Raw genomic sequence first — 19,670 nt, 5'->3', positions numbered from 1 at the left:
GAGGAGGAACCGTCTCTTTTATACATGGCAAAACTGTTTCAGATCTTCTTAGCCGGGATACAGCAGAGACCAGGGCAGAGATGGGTAATAAAGAGCCAATTATTGAGCACGCAGAAGGAAGAGGAATCAGCATGGAGGAAGTCCTGCCTTGCCAACCTCCGGGGATTCAGGGGGTCTGCCAACGAGCATGCAGACTCTGGGCACTCCGCATTCTGGGACTTCCAGACAGCGTCTGACAAGACGCCTCACTAAAGGCTTTCGAGTAAACGACACAGTCATGGGATACGAGAGAGTGTCGCTTCATGGATTGATAACAGGTTAAAGAAGACCTGTTGGCCAGAGATATCCAGAGAAATGTTTATATCTCTTCCACACAAACGTGCACATTCAGTTCTGAAACTGAAGTAGACCCAGGCACCATAAATACAGGATCACCAGCAACCAGCACAGAAGGAAGCACAACTAACAGAACACCACTACACAACAAGTACTGCTCACTTGGAGAACTGGAAGGGGCGAGCAGCAAATTGGGCTTTGTGTAGTCAGCGGGAAAAGCCCATGCCAGGCTTCAAAGGAAGGCTACAAAGAAAAGTTTTGCCTTTCGCCTCCGGGGCTAAGACTGCTGCTCCAACAGGGCCTACCCTTCAAACACACTGGTAAAGCCATGGAAAACATGGACCCTTGCCCCTTACATACAGAAGGGGGGAGGGGTCCCAGAGAGTTCTCAGGAGAGTTCCCAGAATGCCAAGTGGGAGGCCGAACCAGGCTGCTGTGAACACTTAGTGGCCTCCCTCCTTGTGGGAGAAGTTCTCCTTGGAGATACCTGGAGTTGTCTCTTGCTCTTTATTATTATCTGCTCCATTCAAATGCTACAGTAAACCTCCGTTTGAGCCAGTTCTGGCTGCTGACCTCCCAGAACATTCTGGTTTGTGGGAGACACTCATCTGGGATTGACTTCACCAACTGCTCAACAACACCGCTCAAAATCACCAGATCTCACAGCCGACTTCCCGTGTGAGACGCTTCGCACATGAGAAGCCTCCCTCCCGTCCTGATGGATCCCCAAGCACGCCTTTCCCCATCTGCAAGGGTAGTGGGAGATGGACTTCCTGCCACAGTCCCAGGAGCAAAGGGACTAGGACCAGGAGCAACAGCAGCTCAAATGCACAAACTCGTTTTGATGCACCCTGCTGAAATCAGCGGGACTAAACAGGTTTTGAGTCTGGACAGAAGGAATGAATGGAACAGGGAGGGTCCCAGCTGAAGTTGGATCTTGGCGATGTTCACTGATCCACTAAAAGCTCATCAGGTTCTGTGTCAAAAGAGAGAAATTCTACAACCCCAACACATCATGAAAAACTGCTTAAGAACATAAGATCAGACCAGAGTCCATCTAGTCTAGCACTCTGCTACTCGCAGTGGCCCACCAGGTGCCTTTGGGAGCTCACATGCAGGATGTGAAATCAATGGCCTGCTGCTGCTGCTGCTCCCGAGCACCTAGTCTGCTAAGGCATTTGCAATCTGAGATCAAGGAGAATCAAGATTGGGAGCCATAGATCGACTTCTCCTCCATAAATCTGTCCAAGCCCTTTTTAAAGCTATCCAGGGGAGTGGCCATCACCACCTCCTGTGGCAGCATATTCCAAATACCCATCACACGTTGCGTGAAGAAGTGTTTCCTTTTATTAGTCCTAATTCTTCTCCCCAGCATTTTCAATGAATGCCCCCTGGTTCTAGTATTGTGAGAAAGAGAGAAAAACTTCTGTCAACATTTTCTACCCCATGCATAATTTTGTAGACTTCAATCATATCCCCCCCTCAGATGTCTCCTCTCCAAACTAAAGAGTCCCAAATGCTGCAGCCTCTCCTCATAAGAAAGGTGCTCTAGTCCCTCAATCATCCTCGTTGCCCTTCTCTGCACTTATTCTATCTCCTTGATATCCTTTTTGAGATGTGGCGACCAGAACTGAACACAGTACTCCAAGTGTGGTCGCACCACGGCTTTATATAAGGACATGACAATCCTTGCAGTTTTATTATCAACTCCTTTCCTAATTATCCCCAGCATAGAGTTTGCCTTTTTCACAGTTGCCATGAATTGAGTTGACATTCCCATGGAACGATCCACTATGACGCCCAAATCCCTTTCCTGGTCTGTGACTGATAGCACTGACCCTTGCTTGGGTTTGCTCTGCATAATTCATTCTGCTCCTACTAAATATGGAAACAAGGAGATACATGGGGCCCTGTTGCCCCTTCCCCAATTTTCATCTGTTACTCACCTGCTACCGTGTTTCCCCGAAAATAAGACAGTGTCTTATATTAATTTTTGCTCCCAAAGATGCGCTATGTCTTATTTTCAGGGGATGTCTTATATTTCTGTATTCTGTTCGTCAGGCATGCTTCCAAACAAAAACTTTGCTACGTCTTACTATTGGGTAATGCCTTATCTTTCACACTTCAGCAAAACCTCTACTACATCTTATTTTCCGGGGATGTCTTATATTCGGGGAAACAGGGTATCTTAGCAGCATGAGTCCAACAGAAAGTCTGTCATTTTTGTCAAATGAAAACTTCAGTTTTCAGTACATTGATTTCTTCCCCCCACCCCCCACCTCCAATCTCTCCCCTGATACAAAATGTGCGTTTGAATGGGCCAGAGAGGAAGTGCGGGGAGAGAGTCTTGTTTCCGCAGGAGAAGTGCTGAAGGCCCAACCATGCAGGAACAAAGTCCTGGGCTCACGCAAGAACTCATGCAAGGCAGAAAGGCGGCTGAGCGTGCCCGGCCGGAGAGTGTCACAACAGATTAGCTCCTGCCTGGTTGCCTGATAAAGCCAGTCACTTGAGAAGGTTCCGCAGCCAGAATAACCAGGCTTGTTGAAGCATTCATGCATCCTTCCCAAGCGCACACGTGAAGAACCCTGCACTCCACAAACAGCATGTCTACAACACATGGGGGGGCTTCTTACAGCTGACTTTGGGGGCAAGAATCAGCCCAGCCTATGCAAAGCCTAGCCTAAGAATCAAAGAAAACATTTACCATGGGAGGCAACTCTGAAAAGAGCGCGTGGCCAGGAATCCTGGACTCCACAAAGTTGGGGGCATTCTCACCACCGGCTTCTCACTCCCTCACACACAGGCACACAGCGAGCAGCAGGGCACAAGATGGCATGCCCCAGCCCTGCCTGCCCCGATCTCTAGGGCTGAGTCCAGCCATGGCTTCTGCTCCTCCATCGGCAAGTGCTCCTTTCTGGGGCCACTGCCGGAAGTGCCATTGAGGCACGACCCTGAAGTGGGACACCTCCCAGCCTCCTTGGGTGACCTTGGGCTAGTCACAGCTTCTCGGAGCTCTCTCAGCCCCACCCGCCTCACAGGGTGTTGGTTGTGAGGGGGGAAGGGCAAGGAGATTGTCAGCCCCTTTGAGTCTCCTACAGGAGAGAAAGGGGGGATATAAATCCAAACTCTTCTTCTTCTTCTTCTTCTTCCTCCTCCTCTTCTTCTTTCGCAGAGAACAGCCCGGTTGGGCTACCGCAGCAAAACAGGACGGAAGTCTGGGGGTGCCTTGAAGGCGGCCCATTTTTTCGGGGGCCCTTCCGATCTGGAGGGAGGGGAGAGCCAGCGCGGCGGTGGAGGGGTGGGCAACCCCGGGTCAGACGCCCACTCGTGCCAGGAAAGCTTGTTGGGGCACACACACCCCTCACTGGCCCCTTGCCCCGTCAACCCCCCCCCCCCCGCCGGTCCCCGGGAGGCCCTCCAGAGCAACTGCCGGGCAAGCGAGCCCCGGGCCCGGCTCAGGGGAGGGGCCTCTGCTCTGCCGGCTGCTGTTGCTTCTGCTGCGCCTGGCGCGAAGGGGCTCCCTGCGCACCCCACGGGGGGTCAGTGGCGGGAAGACCCCGGCCTCGCCGCTCCGCGCCTCCTCCCCGCCCGCACCTGCGCGCCCGCCGGGGGATTGGTTGGTTGGTTGCCCGGGGCCTCACCTGCTGCTGGGCGTGGAAGTCGGTGAGGTTGGTGTTGTAGGTCCAGCTGGCCGAGACGCTGTGGAAGAAGACGCCCTCGGCCGTGCTGTTGTAGTCGGCGGCGAAGAGGACGGCGCCGTCCTCGGTGTGCGGGTAGTCGGGGGGCGCCTCCTGCGCCCGGGCCGGGGCCGCCAGCGCCAACGCCAGCAGCAGCAGCGGCAGCGACGGCATCTCGGCGGCAGCCAGGGAGGGAGGGAGGGAGGGAGGGAGCCGTCCTTGCCCTGCTGCTGCCCGCCGCGTCTGGCTCCGGCCGGGAGGCGCCCTGGGGCCCAAGTCCGCTCGCCCGGGGCCTCGCCCCCGAAGCAGCAGCAGGAGGAGGAGAGGAGGAGGAAGGCGGCGGGGAGGGGGGAGGGCTGCGCGCCCAGGGAGCCCTCCTGCCCGCCCGCTTAGCCGGAGTGCGGCACGCGGCGCTTTCACGTGCGCGCGGCGGCGGCCTGGCTGCGGGGGCTTGACCCGGATCCGAGGGGGGGGGGCACAAGGCGCTGGCCTCTTGCAGGCCCCCCCGCCCGGCGGCCCCCCCTTCGCCCCAGTCAGGGCTCCGCGCCGCGCCGGAGGAGTCGCCTTTGGGCAGCGGTTCCCGGGGAGGGCGCCGGGCGAGGTCTCGCCATCTCAGCCGCCTGAGCAGCGACGAGCCTCCCGAGCTGCGGCGGGCGCGTCATCTCCTCCGCGGAGCCGCCGACGACGACTCGGCCACGGCCAGCCCCGCTGCCTCCCCCACCCCCCGCCGCGCCTCGCCGCGCCTCGCCTCCGATCGGCCGCACTTGCAGAACCCAGGAGCGCCCCTCCCCCCCCCCTCGGCGCGCCCCCACCGTCTGGTGCCCTCCCGGCGACCTCCGGCCTCGTCGCCCCCAAGCCCGGGATGCGGCGGGCAGGCGGCGTGCCGTGTCCGACCCCGGCAGGGGTCTGCACCCTGCGGCTCTCCAGATGTTCATGGACTACAATTCCCATCAGCCCCTGCCAGCGTGGCCAACGACCGTGCTGGCAGGGGCTGATGGGAATTGTAGTCCATGAACATCTGGAGAGCCGCAGGGTGCAGACCCCTGTGGGGAGTCTCACAGCCCTGGAGGTGCGGGGGGAGGGGGCGTCCGGGTGAGTGTGGCCCTGGAAAGCCCCCCCCCCCTGACCCCGCCGCTGCCTTCCCCCTGGCCTGGCCGTCAATCCGTCGAGTTTTCCCCGGCGGTGGGCACGCGGGAGGACCAACGGAGGGGAGGGGGCCCCCCTCCCCTCCCCGGCACTCCGGGCGACTCAAGTCAAAACATCTTCAACAAACATATATTTTTGAATAGTTTCCCCTTTTCTGAAGTTTTTTATTGTTGGCGTGTCAGGTGGGTCATTGCTGGATAGCCTTGCAATAGCTCCCTCCTCTTCCTTAGCATGTAAGGTTTGATCTCGGTAACGGTTCTAGACAATATGTGAAGACAGTTGGTTGTTCCATTAGCTTTGTTTCATGCTTGTCATTTCTGTCATTGTGTAGTTCTGTTTTTAAAATTATGCATAGGGTCTAAAATTATGCATAAAATTAAAAATGCATGGGGTAGAAAATGTTGACAGAGAGAAATTTTTCTCTCTTTCTCACAATACTAGAACCAGGGGGCATCCATTGAAAATACTGGGGGGAAGAATTAGGACTAATAAAAGGAAACACTTCTTCACGCAACGTGTGATTGGTGTTTGGAATATGATGCCACAGGAGGTGGTGATGGCCACTAACCTGGATAGCTTTCAAAGGGGCTTGGACAGATTTATGGAGGAGAAGTCGATCTATGGCTCCCAATCTTGATCCTCCTTGATCTGAGGTCGCAAATGCCTGAGCAGACCAGGTGCTCGAGAGCAGCAGCAGCAGCAGGCCCTTGCTTTCACCTCCTGCATGTGAGCTCCCAAAGGTGGGCCACTGCGAGTAGCAGAGTGTTGGACTAAATGCTTGTTCTTATGTTCTTTAGTGCTCATGTAACCTCTGGATTCTGTGGAGCAGAACTTGGAATGAGTTTGCAACAACCAATTTTAAAAACAAAATGGTTTACTTTCTTAACATGCAACATCAAACATCAACATTTAACATCACACTTCAAGGTCCTGTTCAGGTTGCATTTTCAAGTCCTTATATTTACAGTCTACTGATACTGCCAAGTCCAATTCTTCTTTGCAAGTGAGTTGGCTCCTGAAGACTCCAAGGGCTTGATGAACAGGATCCAACATGATGAAGGTTTCCAAGAGAACTCTCACCCATTACAAACACACAAAAAACCCTTAACAAGGTGTTAAGGGCTTATACAAATCAAGGTCTGAGTCTGGTAGCCTTGTCTCCTCCAAACTACATGAGCTGCAGCCTCCTGCTGCTTTGAGTCTCCATCCCTTTCTGGGTCAACCCATTCTGAGCATGGGGGTTACACTCACTCAGTTCCTTCCAAAGTTAATCAGTAACTATTGTCCTGCATTTTATTTAAATTTTTGGAAATGGGTTTCAGGATGCTCAGTGTGTATGCAACATTTCTCTTAAGCCTGGTGTTGAGGATTTTGGCTGTGACAACGCCATCTGTTTCCCCTCAACGTTGTTCACAAACTGTCATCAGAACTGGCCAGCCCTTGATACACTGCTCAAAACAGTCCACTACAGCGTTCCATCTAATGTCTTGTGGGAGAGTTAGATTGTTTTCACCCATTCTTGTCAGCCTGCTGCTGCAAAATGATTTGTTGTGGAAGTACTCATCAGTTTCATTGACACTAGTCTTTATTTCTGGAATACTGAAGTATTTCACTTGTAAGGGCAGCAAATGAACACCAACCATATGCTAGTAGCTTCGTGTCTCTTCGTGCCTCCTCATTTTGGACACATTTGCAGCATCGTCTGTAGCCAAACAGTTGGAAGTAACCACGTCTAGTATGCAAAGCAACTGGGAAGAAGTCCCAGCAGGGGGTGGGCAGTTGGTCAGCTAGATAGGTCTAAAAAACTAGAGACCCCTCTGTAGTCGACCCACGTGGTCAGCGCAAGAACGAGACGAGACGCGGAGATAACATCTGGTGGAGATCGCCAGCAGCGGGAGCGCGGAGGTCCGTGTTCCTAGCGAGTCTCCCGCGTGCTGGTTCCTGGCACCTTTTATTGTCATTCTATCGGGGGCGTGTAGGAGGGAGGAACGGAGGGGGTTCCGGGAGAGCGGGAGGTCGGGAGATCATCATGTGATGCATGATCTCACCTGGCTACGCAAGCGGAGAGGGAGCCGTAAGCTGTCTGAGCTCTAATCCTCACCTGGGGGCAAGACTCATTGTCCCTGCACCCGGTTGACTGAGCCAGACAGTTCATGACCCGGCACTCATAGGGGGATGCGGACTGGGGGTGCGATGTGACCAGAAGGCCGTGAGGAAGCGTAGGTGTTCGCAGCACTTTCTGACCACGGTGCTGCTGGGCCAGCGTGCACTACTTCACATCTCCTCCTTTTTTACATTTTAGAGAAGGGAGGCCGAAATGCTGAGGGGCGCATTTAGGGGGGCAGCTTGTCTCCTCCGCTATTTGGTCCGAAGTTGACCGAGCTGCTTTGTGCAACATTAGAACTTGGTTGCTTGGGGGCAGGGGAAAGTCGAGGGAGCTTCTTACACATGTTACAGGCAATATTAGATACACATTGAACGATACAAGACCGTAACCGATGAGGCATACTGCCAATCAAACTAATGCAGAGCTGTATGATAGCACTCAACCATCCTCCCGGCAGCCAGCTCCCAGAGGGCTGGACCACCAATTGGGCAATACATCATACTTTAAACTGGATACAACTTTTTTGCAATTCACGCACTTTCATATGAATCAATTGGGAGTTATTGCAGAAAGATTAAAACAACACAAGTAGCCATTATGTACATTCTCACAACCTTGGTGATGTAATAGCAATAAGTAATCAATGAAGCGGCACGATTATCTAGGGTCGCTTGATCAGCGAAGTTCCTGCTGCTTTCTGAGGCCAGAGCATCCAGAGCAATGGAGGTAGAGTTGATGGACTTCGCAAGAGGCACAGTGCCAGCCTTGGCCAATGGTCTTAGCGTTGTAAGAAGCGAGTCCGGGAACTCCCCCACTCAGGGAAGTTGCGAGGGAGACGTAACTCCGCTTCGAGAGGGTAAACCGCATCGCTCGACGGCAAGAGGGGTCGAGGGGCAAGAAGGCGGAGCGGCTGGCGGCCGGCCCGGGCGCCTGGGCTCCTGGGGTGGAGCCTGAGGCAGGACGCATGGTGTTGAGGCGACTAAGGCAACAAAGAGTCCCGGCAGAGAGCCGCAGCAGGGATGTGAAGTTGAAAGTTCTCTCCCCGCAAGTCCAGAACCAACCCTTTGGGAGAGCAAGATGTTCCCGCATCGCTGCAGCGGGGGGGAATGTCCTCCCCGCGCGCTGCAGTTCCAGTTGGCCGGTGCCGGTGAATGGGCCCGAATTACGGTTCCGTCTTCGCCTCAGCAAGGCCGGAGACGCGAGCGCAGAGTGTTGGACTTCGTGATTAGCTGGACAGTCTTGGTGACAAGGGAGAGAGCGCCGGCCGGGAGGGTTTAGACGACGGGTCCCCAGTCAGCGCTCATAGAGTACTTGATGGACGGGCGATTCCATAAAGGGGCTTAAGCCAGACTCCGCTTAGGAAGTCTCCAGGGGCTTTGGTAAGCGGGGAGCAGAGCAGGAGCTTAGCAGGCTCCCCCCGACTCCTAGAGTACTGGCCCAGGCAGAAAAGATGAGAGGCGTTGGCAGCGGCAGCAAACTGCTCCCCAGATGTTGGTCTGGTGAAAGCTTCGTCAGGGGTGGCCGATCGCCATCGGCAGGAGGCAGCAGAGCAGGCAAAGGATGGTGGCCGCCGAGTTGGCGGTGATGATCGCAAAGAGAGCGGCCCAGAGGTTCTCGGGTGTCTTGGGGTGGCCTTGCTGGCGCAGCAGCTCTTGGGCTTGGCTGGTGGTTGTTTTGATGTTTCCCCAGGTCATCCGGGTCTTTGGACCGTCTGGGCGTCGGCGTCGGCGTTCCCGTTGAGGCCGCTGGGCGGGATCCTTCAGAGAGATGTGTTCCATCTCTGGGATGGGGTTGGTTTCCTCCTGGCGCCATCTCCCATGGGCTGGCCCGATCCATGGCGAATCGGAATCCACAGGAGCCTGTAGGAATAGGGACTGAAACACACCCCCTTCCCCAGGTTATAGGAGGGGGCCGGGTCCCGCCAGGCTCGGTTCTAGAGCGGGTGGCGGGAGATCAAGATCGAGTTTTTTATTCGAGTTAGAGTTTAATGTGTGAGGCTATTTTGCAGACTGCGTGTAGTGCAATTCTGCTGGGGGCCGCCTATCCCTCTTTCTTAAGAAAGAGTGACTGAGCCAGACAGTTCATGACCCGTGACTCATAGGGGGATGAGGAGTGGGGGTGCGATGCGACCAGAAGGCCGTAGGAGCGTAGGTGTTCCAGCGCTCGACCACGGTGCTGCTGGGCCAGCGGTGCACTACTACACCCCTCTGTCCTTTTGTGTCACCTCTTGTCTGAAATACATCAAGGGAACCACTGACCGCATAGGAAAACTGATGAAGAAACATAACCTACAAACAATCTACAGCCCCACTAAGAAAATTCAACAAATGCTATGTTCAGCAAAGGATAAGAGGGATCCTCTAGCTGCTGCAGGAATCTACCGCATACCATATAGCTGTGGACAAGGCTACATAGGAACCACCAAACGCAGTGCTCAGACACGAATCAAAGAACATGAAAGGCACTGCAGACTATTTCAGCCAGAAAAATCAGCAATAGCAGAACACATGATAAACCAACCTGGACACAGAATATTATTTGAAAACACATAAATTCTGGACCACTCTGACAACCATTACGTCAGACTACACAGAGAAGCCATTGAAATACACAAGCATATGGACAATTTCAACAGAAAGGAAGAAACCATGACAATAAACAAAACTTGGCTGCCAGTTTTGAAAAATACTAGAGTCAAGACAGTGACTAATCAGCTCCACACAAACACAGGAGGACTATAGACAATAAATAATCAAAGTGAACAAAGGCCAGACTATTCAGGCTATTCAGATGCCCTCACCTATTGACCTTTACTCACAAGTATATATACTCCACTTGCTTTCCTTTCCTACTATCAGATCCTCTGAAGATGCCAGCCACAGATGCAGGCGAAATGTCAGGAGAGAATGCTGCTAGAACACGGCCATACAGCCCGGAAACCACACAGCACGGCTTATTGTCTGGGTCTCCGTGATCAATGGAATGTTTCCGGTGGTAGAGCAACCGCACTAATTAGTTACACCTAGATGTCAGGACCCATGCTAGGCAATCCACAAGTCGTTGTTATGAAGCTTGAACGCCCACAATCATAATGAGGGCATAAAACAGAACACGACACGTGGTTTTCCTTCATCAGTGAAAAACTCCTCTCTGAGCTTTTATTTTGCCACCACCAGGATTCTAACATTTTGATATGAAGACAAGGTGTTTGAGCATGATCTCTCTTATTCAAAATCCCATAGTACACTTGTAAATTTAATATTTGTACATAAATAATTATAAATCTATTTTTCTACAAATATATAAATATATATGTTAGTAATAAATTTGAATAAATATTTTAATAAATATGTATTTTTGTAAAATGTAATATACAATAAATATATTTAATTTGTAGTAAATTTGAATCATTATTCCAATAAATATATTTTTGTAAAATGCAATAAATGTGATATCTGATCAAACATGCTACATTAAAATTCTGATGTATAAAAAATCCAGATATATAAAAAATTCATTGTCTGATCAATATGTGTTCCAATTCTTAATTTTTGTAATTCTATATAATTTGATTATTAATTTGCATATTTATATATTAATCATACTCACACACTCTCGTCTGTACTTCCATGTCTCCCTTAATTAAGATGATGTAACATGATGTTTAAGATGATGTAAGTGAAGCTCCAAGGTGTAACAAATTACACCCATTATATATCTACATGGCTGTATTTTTCATTACATGAATGCCATAGCCACCAAGGGAGACATGGAAGTACAGACGAGAGTGTGTGAGTATGATTAATATATAAATATGCAAATTAATAATCAAATTATATAGAATTACAAAAATTAAGAATTGGAACACATATTGATCAGAAAATGAATTCTTTAGTTAAGACAATGAATTCTTTAATTAAGACAATGAATTCTTTAATTAAGACAATGAATTTTTTAATTAAGATGATGTAAGATGATGTTTAAGATGAGTAAGGGAAGCTCATTATAATATCACATGAATGGCATATTGTTTTGTATATGGATTAATTTGATATATTGCACAATGCACGTGCCATTGCAGTACTCCTATGCAGCATCTTGGTATATTGATTGAATCATACTTTCCTTGTGGAGTCAAAACAAAACATGAATCCTTGCAGAACTGACACCTGGAAAGAAGGCAGTAGGATGCAAAGGAGTCTTTAAAATCAAGCATCGTGCAGAAGGGGAAATAGAAAGATACGAAACGAGACTCGGTGCTAAAAGACTGCTGTCAAAAATTTGGAGAGGACTACAATGAAAGTTTTGCCCCAGTGACGAGACATTGAGACTATGAAGCATTTTAAGGCCTCCACACTGTGCCACACACCTTACCATGGCATGCCTCTGAAGATGCCAACCCTAGATGCAGGTGAAACATTAGGAACAAAGACTACCAGAACATGGCCACACAACCTGGAAAACCCACAATAGTCAATGCAAGTGGAGAATCTCAATGTAAAGGCTTCCTTTCTACATGTAGAAATAAGTCTATATGGAGCTGCCCCCAGGATTTGAACAATGTAAAGGCATATAGCTCATGTGCAAACTGCAAAAGAGCATCTGTGGACTAAATCAAGCTTCTAAATGCTGGAATGAGAGACTGCCATCAAAGGCTTACCAAAGAAGGCAAAGCAAAACCTTACCTGTACTCTAAGTACAGAGACAACAAATGGACTTACATTTTGATTTACGTGCAGAGGCGGAGCGAGGGGAAACTGCACCCTGCGTGTGCGTGCATGCCCTGCGCCCCTGCTATGGCACCACCTGCCCCGCCATGCCTCTGGAACATCCCCACCACGGCCCGGCCATGCCTCTGCTGCAGCTCCACCCAGGGCATCATGCCCCCCGTACCGTGGGCGCTACGCCACTGCTTATGTGGATTATCTGATAATGTGCTATGAAAGCAATGAAAGAGGTCAGCCTTTTAATCATGAAGTGAAAGTAACTTGGCAATATCCAGTATTATCTCGGAACAGAAAGGGAAGAAGACAGGAGGTATCTTCTTAACCAAAAGCAGAAAATGTATTGTCGAAGGCTTTCACGGCCGGAATCACTTGAAAACACAGGAATTCTGGACCACTCTGACAACCACTACGTCAGACTATACAGAGAAGCCACTGAAATCCACAAGCACATGGACAATTTCAACGGAAAGGAAGAAACCACGAAAATGAACAGAACTTGGCTGCCAGTGTTGAAAAATACTAGAGTCAAGACAGTGACCAATCAGCTCCACACGAACATAGGATGACTATAGACAAAGGAAACAAAGGCCAGGATACTTCTATTCAGATGCTCCCACCTATTGACCTTTCTATCTTCATTTTTACTCCCATGCTATAGACTTCATTGTTACTCATACTTCTATTCAGATGCCCTCATCTATTGACCTGGCTGTCTTCTTTGTCACTCACAGACAATGTTTCTTCACCCACCCTGGACACTCCGACAGGCATATATACTCCACTCGCTTTCCCAACATCAGATCCTCTGAAGATGCCAGCCACAGATGCAGGCGAAACGTCAGGAGAAAGTGCTGCTAGAACACGGCCATACAGCCCGGAAACCACACAGCACCCAAAAGCAGAAAATCTTGGAATTCCTGAACTATGAATATGGAAGATACTAACCCAGTCAGAATTCCTATAGAAACAAATTATTTGAATCAGGAAGGAAGCAGTGAACTTCTACCCGAGAACAAGTACTACAGAGAGCAGTTGGGAAATTGCTCTCCATAAGCACACTAGTGCCCTGATATGACAGCAACTGTGGGGATGTTATGCAGAAAGACTGAGCCTCTGAACTTGAGAGCCCAAATGCAATTAAAAGGACTTACCAGATATCTACATGGCACTAATAATCTGAAACTAAAGTTGCCAACAAGCATAAATCCCATTCAGGTGGGATGCAGGGATGCAGATTGGGATGCAGGAGATGCAAGAGAAAGAAAGTCAGCCAGTGGACACCTGTTCTTTTATGGAAGTGGGGTGGGATTAAAATAATTTAACAACCGGTTCCGGTGGTAGGGTTCAAATAATTCAACAACTGGTTGTTTACAAGCACCATTTTAATAACCAGTTCTGCCGAAGTGGTGTGAATTTGCTGAATCCCACCACTAAGTGTAGCAATCAGTCATAACAGCAGAAAGCAAGAAAGCATCGCTGTAGCATCAACTGAAGTCAAATTGTCTGCAGCTGAGGCATGCAAACAAATTAAATGGATACTGCAACAGATGTAGGACTTCGGGATAGGTGAACCCAAACCCATATAACTTTTTGAAGACAACCAAGGATGTATAAAGCATGTACAGACACAGAAGATAAACTGCAGAACTAAGCAATAGATATAAAGCATCCTCTCATGAGAAACTGTTGTGGTGTTTTGAAAAATGTATTTATTTAAATATTAATTAATATCTACTATTAATAGCCGCAGCTTATTGCAGCAGAAGCAATGCACTTTGACACTGTCTCTCTCAAATTATAATAGAAAAAATTAGCAGGCAGTGAAAATGCTGAGACAACTTTAAGAATAGAATAGATATCTTTGTTCTTAACAATGTATTTTCTTTAGGTGGTTCTGGTGGGTTTCATAAGAACATAAGAACAAGCCAGTTGGATCAGACCAGAGTCCATCTAGTCCAGCTCTCTGCTACTCGCAGTGGCCCACCAGGTGCCTTTGGGAGCTCACCTGCAGGATGTGAAAGCAATGGCCTGCTGCGGCTGTTGCTCCCGATCCCCTGGTCTGTTAAGGTATTTGCAATCTCAGGAGGATCAAGAGGATCAAGATTGGTAGTCATAAATCGACTTCTCCTCCATAAATCTGTCCAAGCCCCTTTTAAAGCTATCCAGGTTTCCACCAGACCACGGCCACACAGCCCAGAAAACCCACCAGAACCAGTTGAATCCGGCCGTGAAAGCCTTCGACAATACATTTCTTTAGGACTGTAAGAATAGATGAAATGAGGAAAGAATTCCTTTTTGCACTTGAGTGAAAATATAGCCGGCTTTTCATGTTCATCATGACAAATAAAAAAGGGCTGAATGAGATGTGATGGGAAGGAGAAAGAAAGAGCATGAATGATCACATCTTGAGGTTGTTTTGGAACATCTGAGTCTACTGTTTCCGCTCCCCTCCCCACAGCTCTACTAGATCCACTGCTAAATTACTTGAAGAATGATACCTAATGTAAATTGTTTATACTTTATGGTTACTGGGTTGGCCTATTATATGACAGAATAAAATTCTAAGGATAAGATTAACCCCAGGTTGCCTAATTTTAATATTAAATTCTCCTCCTTATTGCCTTTGTCCAACCTGTTTTTGATCGTCCATTGCATGATGTGGGCTTTACATGTTTTGTATCAAGTGGGAAGATCCTAAATGTGATGTAATTGATGATGTATTCAGGCCAATTTGTAAACTACTGTGAAAGATCATTGTTTATGTTCTCTGCTTCTGGCCTTCTGAATGGCTGAGATTCAGTTTTCTGCGGCAGAAAATCTGGGACATTAAGTTTCTTGCTGTTTTATTTTCAGTTCCTTGCCTAATAATCCCCAGCACGGAACTTGATCTTTTTCACTGCTTCTACGGCCTCACTTTGACATACTTAATTGTCCATGACAACCCGAAGATCTCTTTCTCCCTTAGCCTTAGCCAGTTGGGTTCCCATGGAAATGATCCCATGAACTTGGCCATGTCAATTAGACTAGAGGAGGTGATCCCCTTCAAATAACTCTGATCGCGCAACTCTTGCAAAGGATATGAACTGTTGTTGTTTTTTTAAAGTGAACTGATTATTTGTGCTGATTATCTATTGCTGTTGGATACAATCATATCTTTTTATTAATTGCCATGCAAGTTTATCTTTGTACTTTGCTTGAGTGTACATATATTTATTTAAAGTAAACTGGAAAGTACAGATTCCAAAAGAGGTTTCTGGTTTCTCAGAACTTTTTATCAGCTACTTCTGTGAAACCTGGAATATTGCATCCTTTTAAATGAACCTACTTCATGCCATTTAAAAGTCATAACTTTATCTGCTTTTGGACCAATGTAGTTGGCCACCAGAATCTATGAAAGCCCCTTGGGGGCCACTGTGACCATGGCACCAGTCCTGGCCTCAAGCATGTTAAAGCAGCAATCTTGCTCAGGTATGATTTGATATTTGAAATAAATGTGATTTAAAAACATCTAGCTTGCCTTCCTTGCCACCATCATCTTCTGGTGACCAGAACACTCTACTGCAGTGGTGGCGAACCTTTGGCACTCCAGATGTTATGGACTACAATTCCCATCAGCCCCTGCCAGCATGGCCAATTGGCCATGCTGGCAGGGGCTGATGGGAATTGTAGTCCATAACATCTGGAGTGCCAAAGGTTCACCACCACGGCTCTACTGGATTGCACCAATGATCTGTTCACAATGTCCTCAGGAGGGCTTGCTTTCTCTCTGGTTAAATCACTACAACCACCTGACCATTTGAGGACTGCCCGCTGGGGAAGACCAGGATCCTCCAACTTCCTTTCCAACCGGGAGGCCTCTGCCGCAGTTTCCATTGGTTCCCCTCTCCTGGGTTCCCAGGGGCAGATTGGGGGTCCCAGAGGAAAAGCTGCTTGCCTTCTTCCCCCCTCCAATTTAGATAGCGCGTCCAAGACTGTGGGGCATTCATGGCACAGAAAAAACTGTTGTCCACATCTAAGGCTTAAAAGTATTTATTAGAATTAAAATGGCTACAAGTATATTTTTAGCACTGTACCAGACTGAGCAGGGGTTTCCAAAACAAAGGAGATATAAATGCAAATCCTCTGTTCCTCTCCCTAAACATACCCTAGCAGTCGTTGAAAATAAGGTAGGCATGCAAAGCCTAGAAGGTGGCAATTCTTAAAGAGTTCTAATTACCTGGCAGGCTGAGGCTCATTCCGCACATGCAGAATAATGCACTTTCAAACTGCTTTCAGTGCTCTTTGAAGCTGTGCAGAATAGCAAAATCCACTTGCAAACAGTTGTGAAAGTGGTTTGAAAATGCATTATTTTGCCTGTTCGGAAGGGGCCTGAGTGAGCTCCCTGGATGAGCACGTAGTCCAAAATGGCTGCTCCCTTCCCAGCCCTGGCAAGAGGTCTTCTTCCTTCAGTGGTCCAGCAGAAGGAGACAGAGAAGGGGCCTCGCCCCTCTCCTCCCAGCAACTTATCAGATCCCAGAGTTCACCCTCTAAGATATCTTTTCCCCCTAGGTCAGGTGGCTCTTCCTGATGTTCATCTGGAATTTCTAAGTGCTCCAAATCTATGGTACCTAGTTGGAGAAGGGGAGGGAGGAAAAAAGGGGGGGGGAAGGAGCCATTTCTCCACACACACTAAGATCACATTAGCCTTTTTTGTCACTGTCCACCCATACCCCAAGTTCAGAGGTGGGATCCAGCAGGTTCTCACCAGTTCCCGAGAGTGGGTTACTAATTATTTGTGTGTGCCGAGAGAGGGTTACTAATTGGGTCTGCTTTTCTGTTAGAAATTCCATTAGGTCCAAAAATCATAAAGTCCTGTTGTTTCCTATGTGGCTGGTTAGCGAAGGTCGAAAACGGCATAATTCTCCCTGTGGGGCTGTTTTAAAAACATGTTTTAGAAATATGGTAAAGTTCCTTGTTTAAGGAAAGTATCCTTCTTTTGATTTCTACAAAAACAAAATTAAGTATTTTAAAGTATTAAGTATCTGACAGGCAGTCAATTAGAGGAGAAGTAGTTGTTTCTGCTGGCAGTAGACGATAGGACTTGCTATAATGAGTTTAAATTATGGACAGAAAGAGACCAGCTGGAAATTAGGAACTTTTTTTTACAGTAAGAGTTTTTTTACAGTAACAGAGAAATTATTAATACCCCGCCCCCGGAATGCCCGGCCAGGCCCCATCATGCCCCGCCCAGCCCCATTGGCGCTACGCCACTGTTTGAATCCCACCACCATGGGAACCTGTTACTAAAATTTTTGGATCCCACCACGGCCCAAGTTCTTGTTTTCACACTACTACTCAGTAGTATCCTCCACGCTGAGAACAATGTGGGTAGGAAGAGAGAACAGGAGGGAAAGATAGAAAGGTGGGAAGAGAGAGAAAGCCTGTAGTTGCTTTAAAATTAAAATTAGTTGACTTCCAGGTGAGCTGCGGCAGGGAGGAGACTGAGGGCGAGGACAAGGCAGGGGAAACGGCGCCCTCCCTGGCCTGTCCCCACCTCCAGTCTCCTCCTAGGCTGCAGCTCTGCTTGCCTAAGAGTAAGTTCAACTTAATTTTAAAGCAACCAGACACTTTGTATGGGGCAGCAGACGATGGGTGCCCAAGGCAAGAGCCCTCCTTTGCTCTACTCTCATTACACCCCAGCCTGGCCGTTCTTCTGAGTCCAGCTGCTGCCTTGGCTGCCATCTCTGCTGTTTGGACCAGACCAGCTGGCTATGACTAAGCCAACAGTCAAGGCAGATCTGGGCCCCATCTGACCTCTCCCAGGCTCCAGAGGAATTTGTGACGAGGGCATTGAGCCTTACTGATGAGTAAGTCCATGTTCTACTGCTCTTATGGTCAGAGGGTGCCTTGCTGGTAAATTCAAGACAAGGTGGAACTCATTCTCGAACTATCTTGCAGAGATCATCAGAAAGAGTCTTCATTCCCTTGCAGATAATTTGCAATTTTAGTTTTTATCCCAATCACTTCTCTTTAACCTTGTAGTCTCTTCTCCTGCCTTATAAACCTGTGAAGGCAAGGGTGTTGCTGGGCAGTCAGATGCCGAGCAATAGCATCAGCCACCCCAACTTCCTGTTTTCAGGGTCACAGCTGAAAAGGGACTTCCTTTCTGCCTGGTGCCAAATAACCGTATCTCCTTATCATCATATAAGTAGGTTCTGCTATGTCTGAGAAACAGAACAACACTTGTGGCTTATCAAATCACAGTTTATTGTGCCAGCCTCCCCCTGTTCAACCGCACAAATCCGCAAGGGCACAGCAAAAGTGCTGAGGAAGTGGGGTGTGACCCACTGGTGTAAATGACACTTATGCCTGTGCAGGAGCACCTTGGAGGGGTGCTGGTGCAGCCATGCATGAGGGTGCAGGGCCTTGTGCTGGCACCCAAGGGAATATGCTTGCAGATGGCGTTAGCGTTAGTCGGCTCCCTTTCAGCTCGGTAATGCCTCCTTTTGTCAATGCAAAGTTACTCTGGACAAAAAACTGTGGAGCAGTCCATAGGGCCCTATTATCATAATTTCTGAGGTGCTCCCATCAGAGCACCCCCCTCTCAAGGTTCAGAATGTGATTCAAGCTTGGAAACCCTCCTCCTTCAGGGCCTGCGTCAGGGGCGTAACGAGGCAGCCCTGGGCAAACTGTAGCCCTGGGCAAAACCTGAGTTGGATGCCCGCCCCCCCCCCATGGGCGGCCACTCCACCAAGACCAAATTTTTTTTGCACCAGGACATTGGTGCCTGCAGGGGGTGCATTTTTAGACATATCAGCACCAATATTTCAGATGGAGGCTACAGTTTTGAGGGTCCATAACTCTGGCCCCCTTGAACCAAACTGCACCAAACTTGGGAGGTGCCATCATCTCCAGATGATACCCTGAAATTTTGGTGCCGATACATCCAAAAATGCACCCCCTGCAGGAAATCTTAGAAATTTGCCCAAGAATCTTTGTTCTGCATTGAGTTTGCTGTCAATGGGGGTTGCAGGCTGTGGGAGGGGCACATTGCTGAAGGCACAGTCTCAAAACTTTCAGGGGCTCATCAGGAGACTGCCCTAATGATACCCCCCAAGTTTGGTGCAGTTTGGTTCAGGGGGGCCAAAGTTATGGACCCTCAAAACTGTAGCCCCCATCTCCTATTAGCTCCCATTGGAAACAATGGGGGATGGGGCACCCCCTTTGGGAGTCCATAACTTTGGACTCCCTGAACCAAACCTCACCAAACTTGGGGGGTAGCATAAGGACAGTCTCCTGATGATACGCTGAAATTTTGGTGCCGCTAGCCTAAAAACTGCGCCCCCTGCAGGCCACAAATGAAAAACCACTAAAATACCCAAAAACGAACCCAGCATTTTGATGCCCCCCACAAAATGATGCCCTGGGCAGCTGCCCACCTTGCCCAATGGGCATTATGCCAGTGGCCTGCGTGTGTATAGGAACAACCGTCTGATCCGATGGTCCATTCTCATGTCCAACCCCTCTAAGGCTGAACACACTCAAACGCAGTTAACTTAAAGAAAAGAACTTTATTGATTTGCGCCGCCCTAAATACAGGGTGCTGGAACTGAGGATTCGTGTCCTCAGTTCCAGTATTTATTTTATTTCTGAACTCAACAACAACCAATCAGCTTTCTCCCCCCACCCAATCTCTGG

The 19,670-nt window shown here is 48.9% G+C and overlaps 2 protein-coding genes across 2 annotated transcripts in view; both read right to left on the bottom strand.

Moving 5' to 3' along the window:
• The window catches only part of ACE (angiotensin I converting enzyme), a 67,535-nt gene extending 62,635 nt beyond the window's left edge, over positions 1-4,900 (bottom strand). Inside the window, 1 exon segment of the mRNA XM_048517069.1 lies at positions 3,978-4,900. Within this exon segment, the coding sequence (XP_048373026.1) occupies positions 3,978-4,187 (210 nt within the window). The 5' untranslated portion in view covers positions 4,188-4,900.
• KCNH6 (potassium voltage-gated channel subfamily H member 6) overlaps positions 1-19,670 on the bottom strand; it is a 534,004-nt gene that overhangs the window by 171,675 nt on the left and 342,659 nt on the right. The gene's annotated exons all lie outside the window — the stretch shown is intronic.

Source organism: Sphaerodactylus townsendi, linkage group LG15 (genome assembly GCF_021028975.2).
Source record: "Sphaerodactylus townsendi isolate TG3544 linkage group LG15, MPM_Stown_v2.3, whole genome shotgun sequence".
Taxonomy (NCBI): domain Eukaryota; kingdom Metazoa; phylum Chordata; class Lepidosauria; order Squamata; family Sphaerodactylidae; genus Sphaerodactylus; species Sphaerodactylus townsendi.
This window is presented reverse-complemented; position numbering and strand designations above follow the sequence as displayed.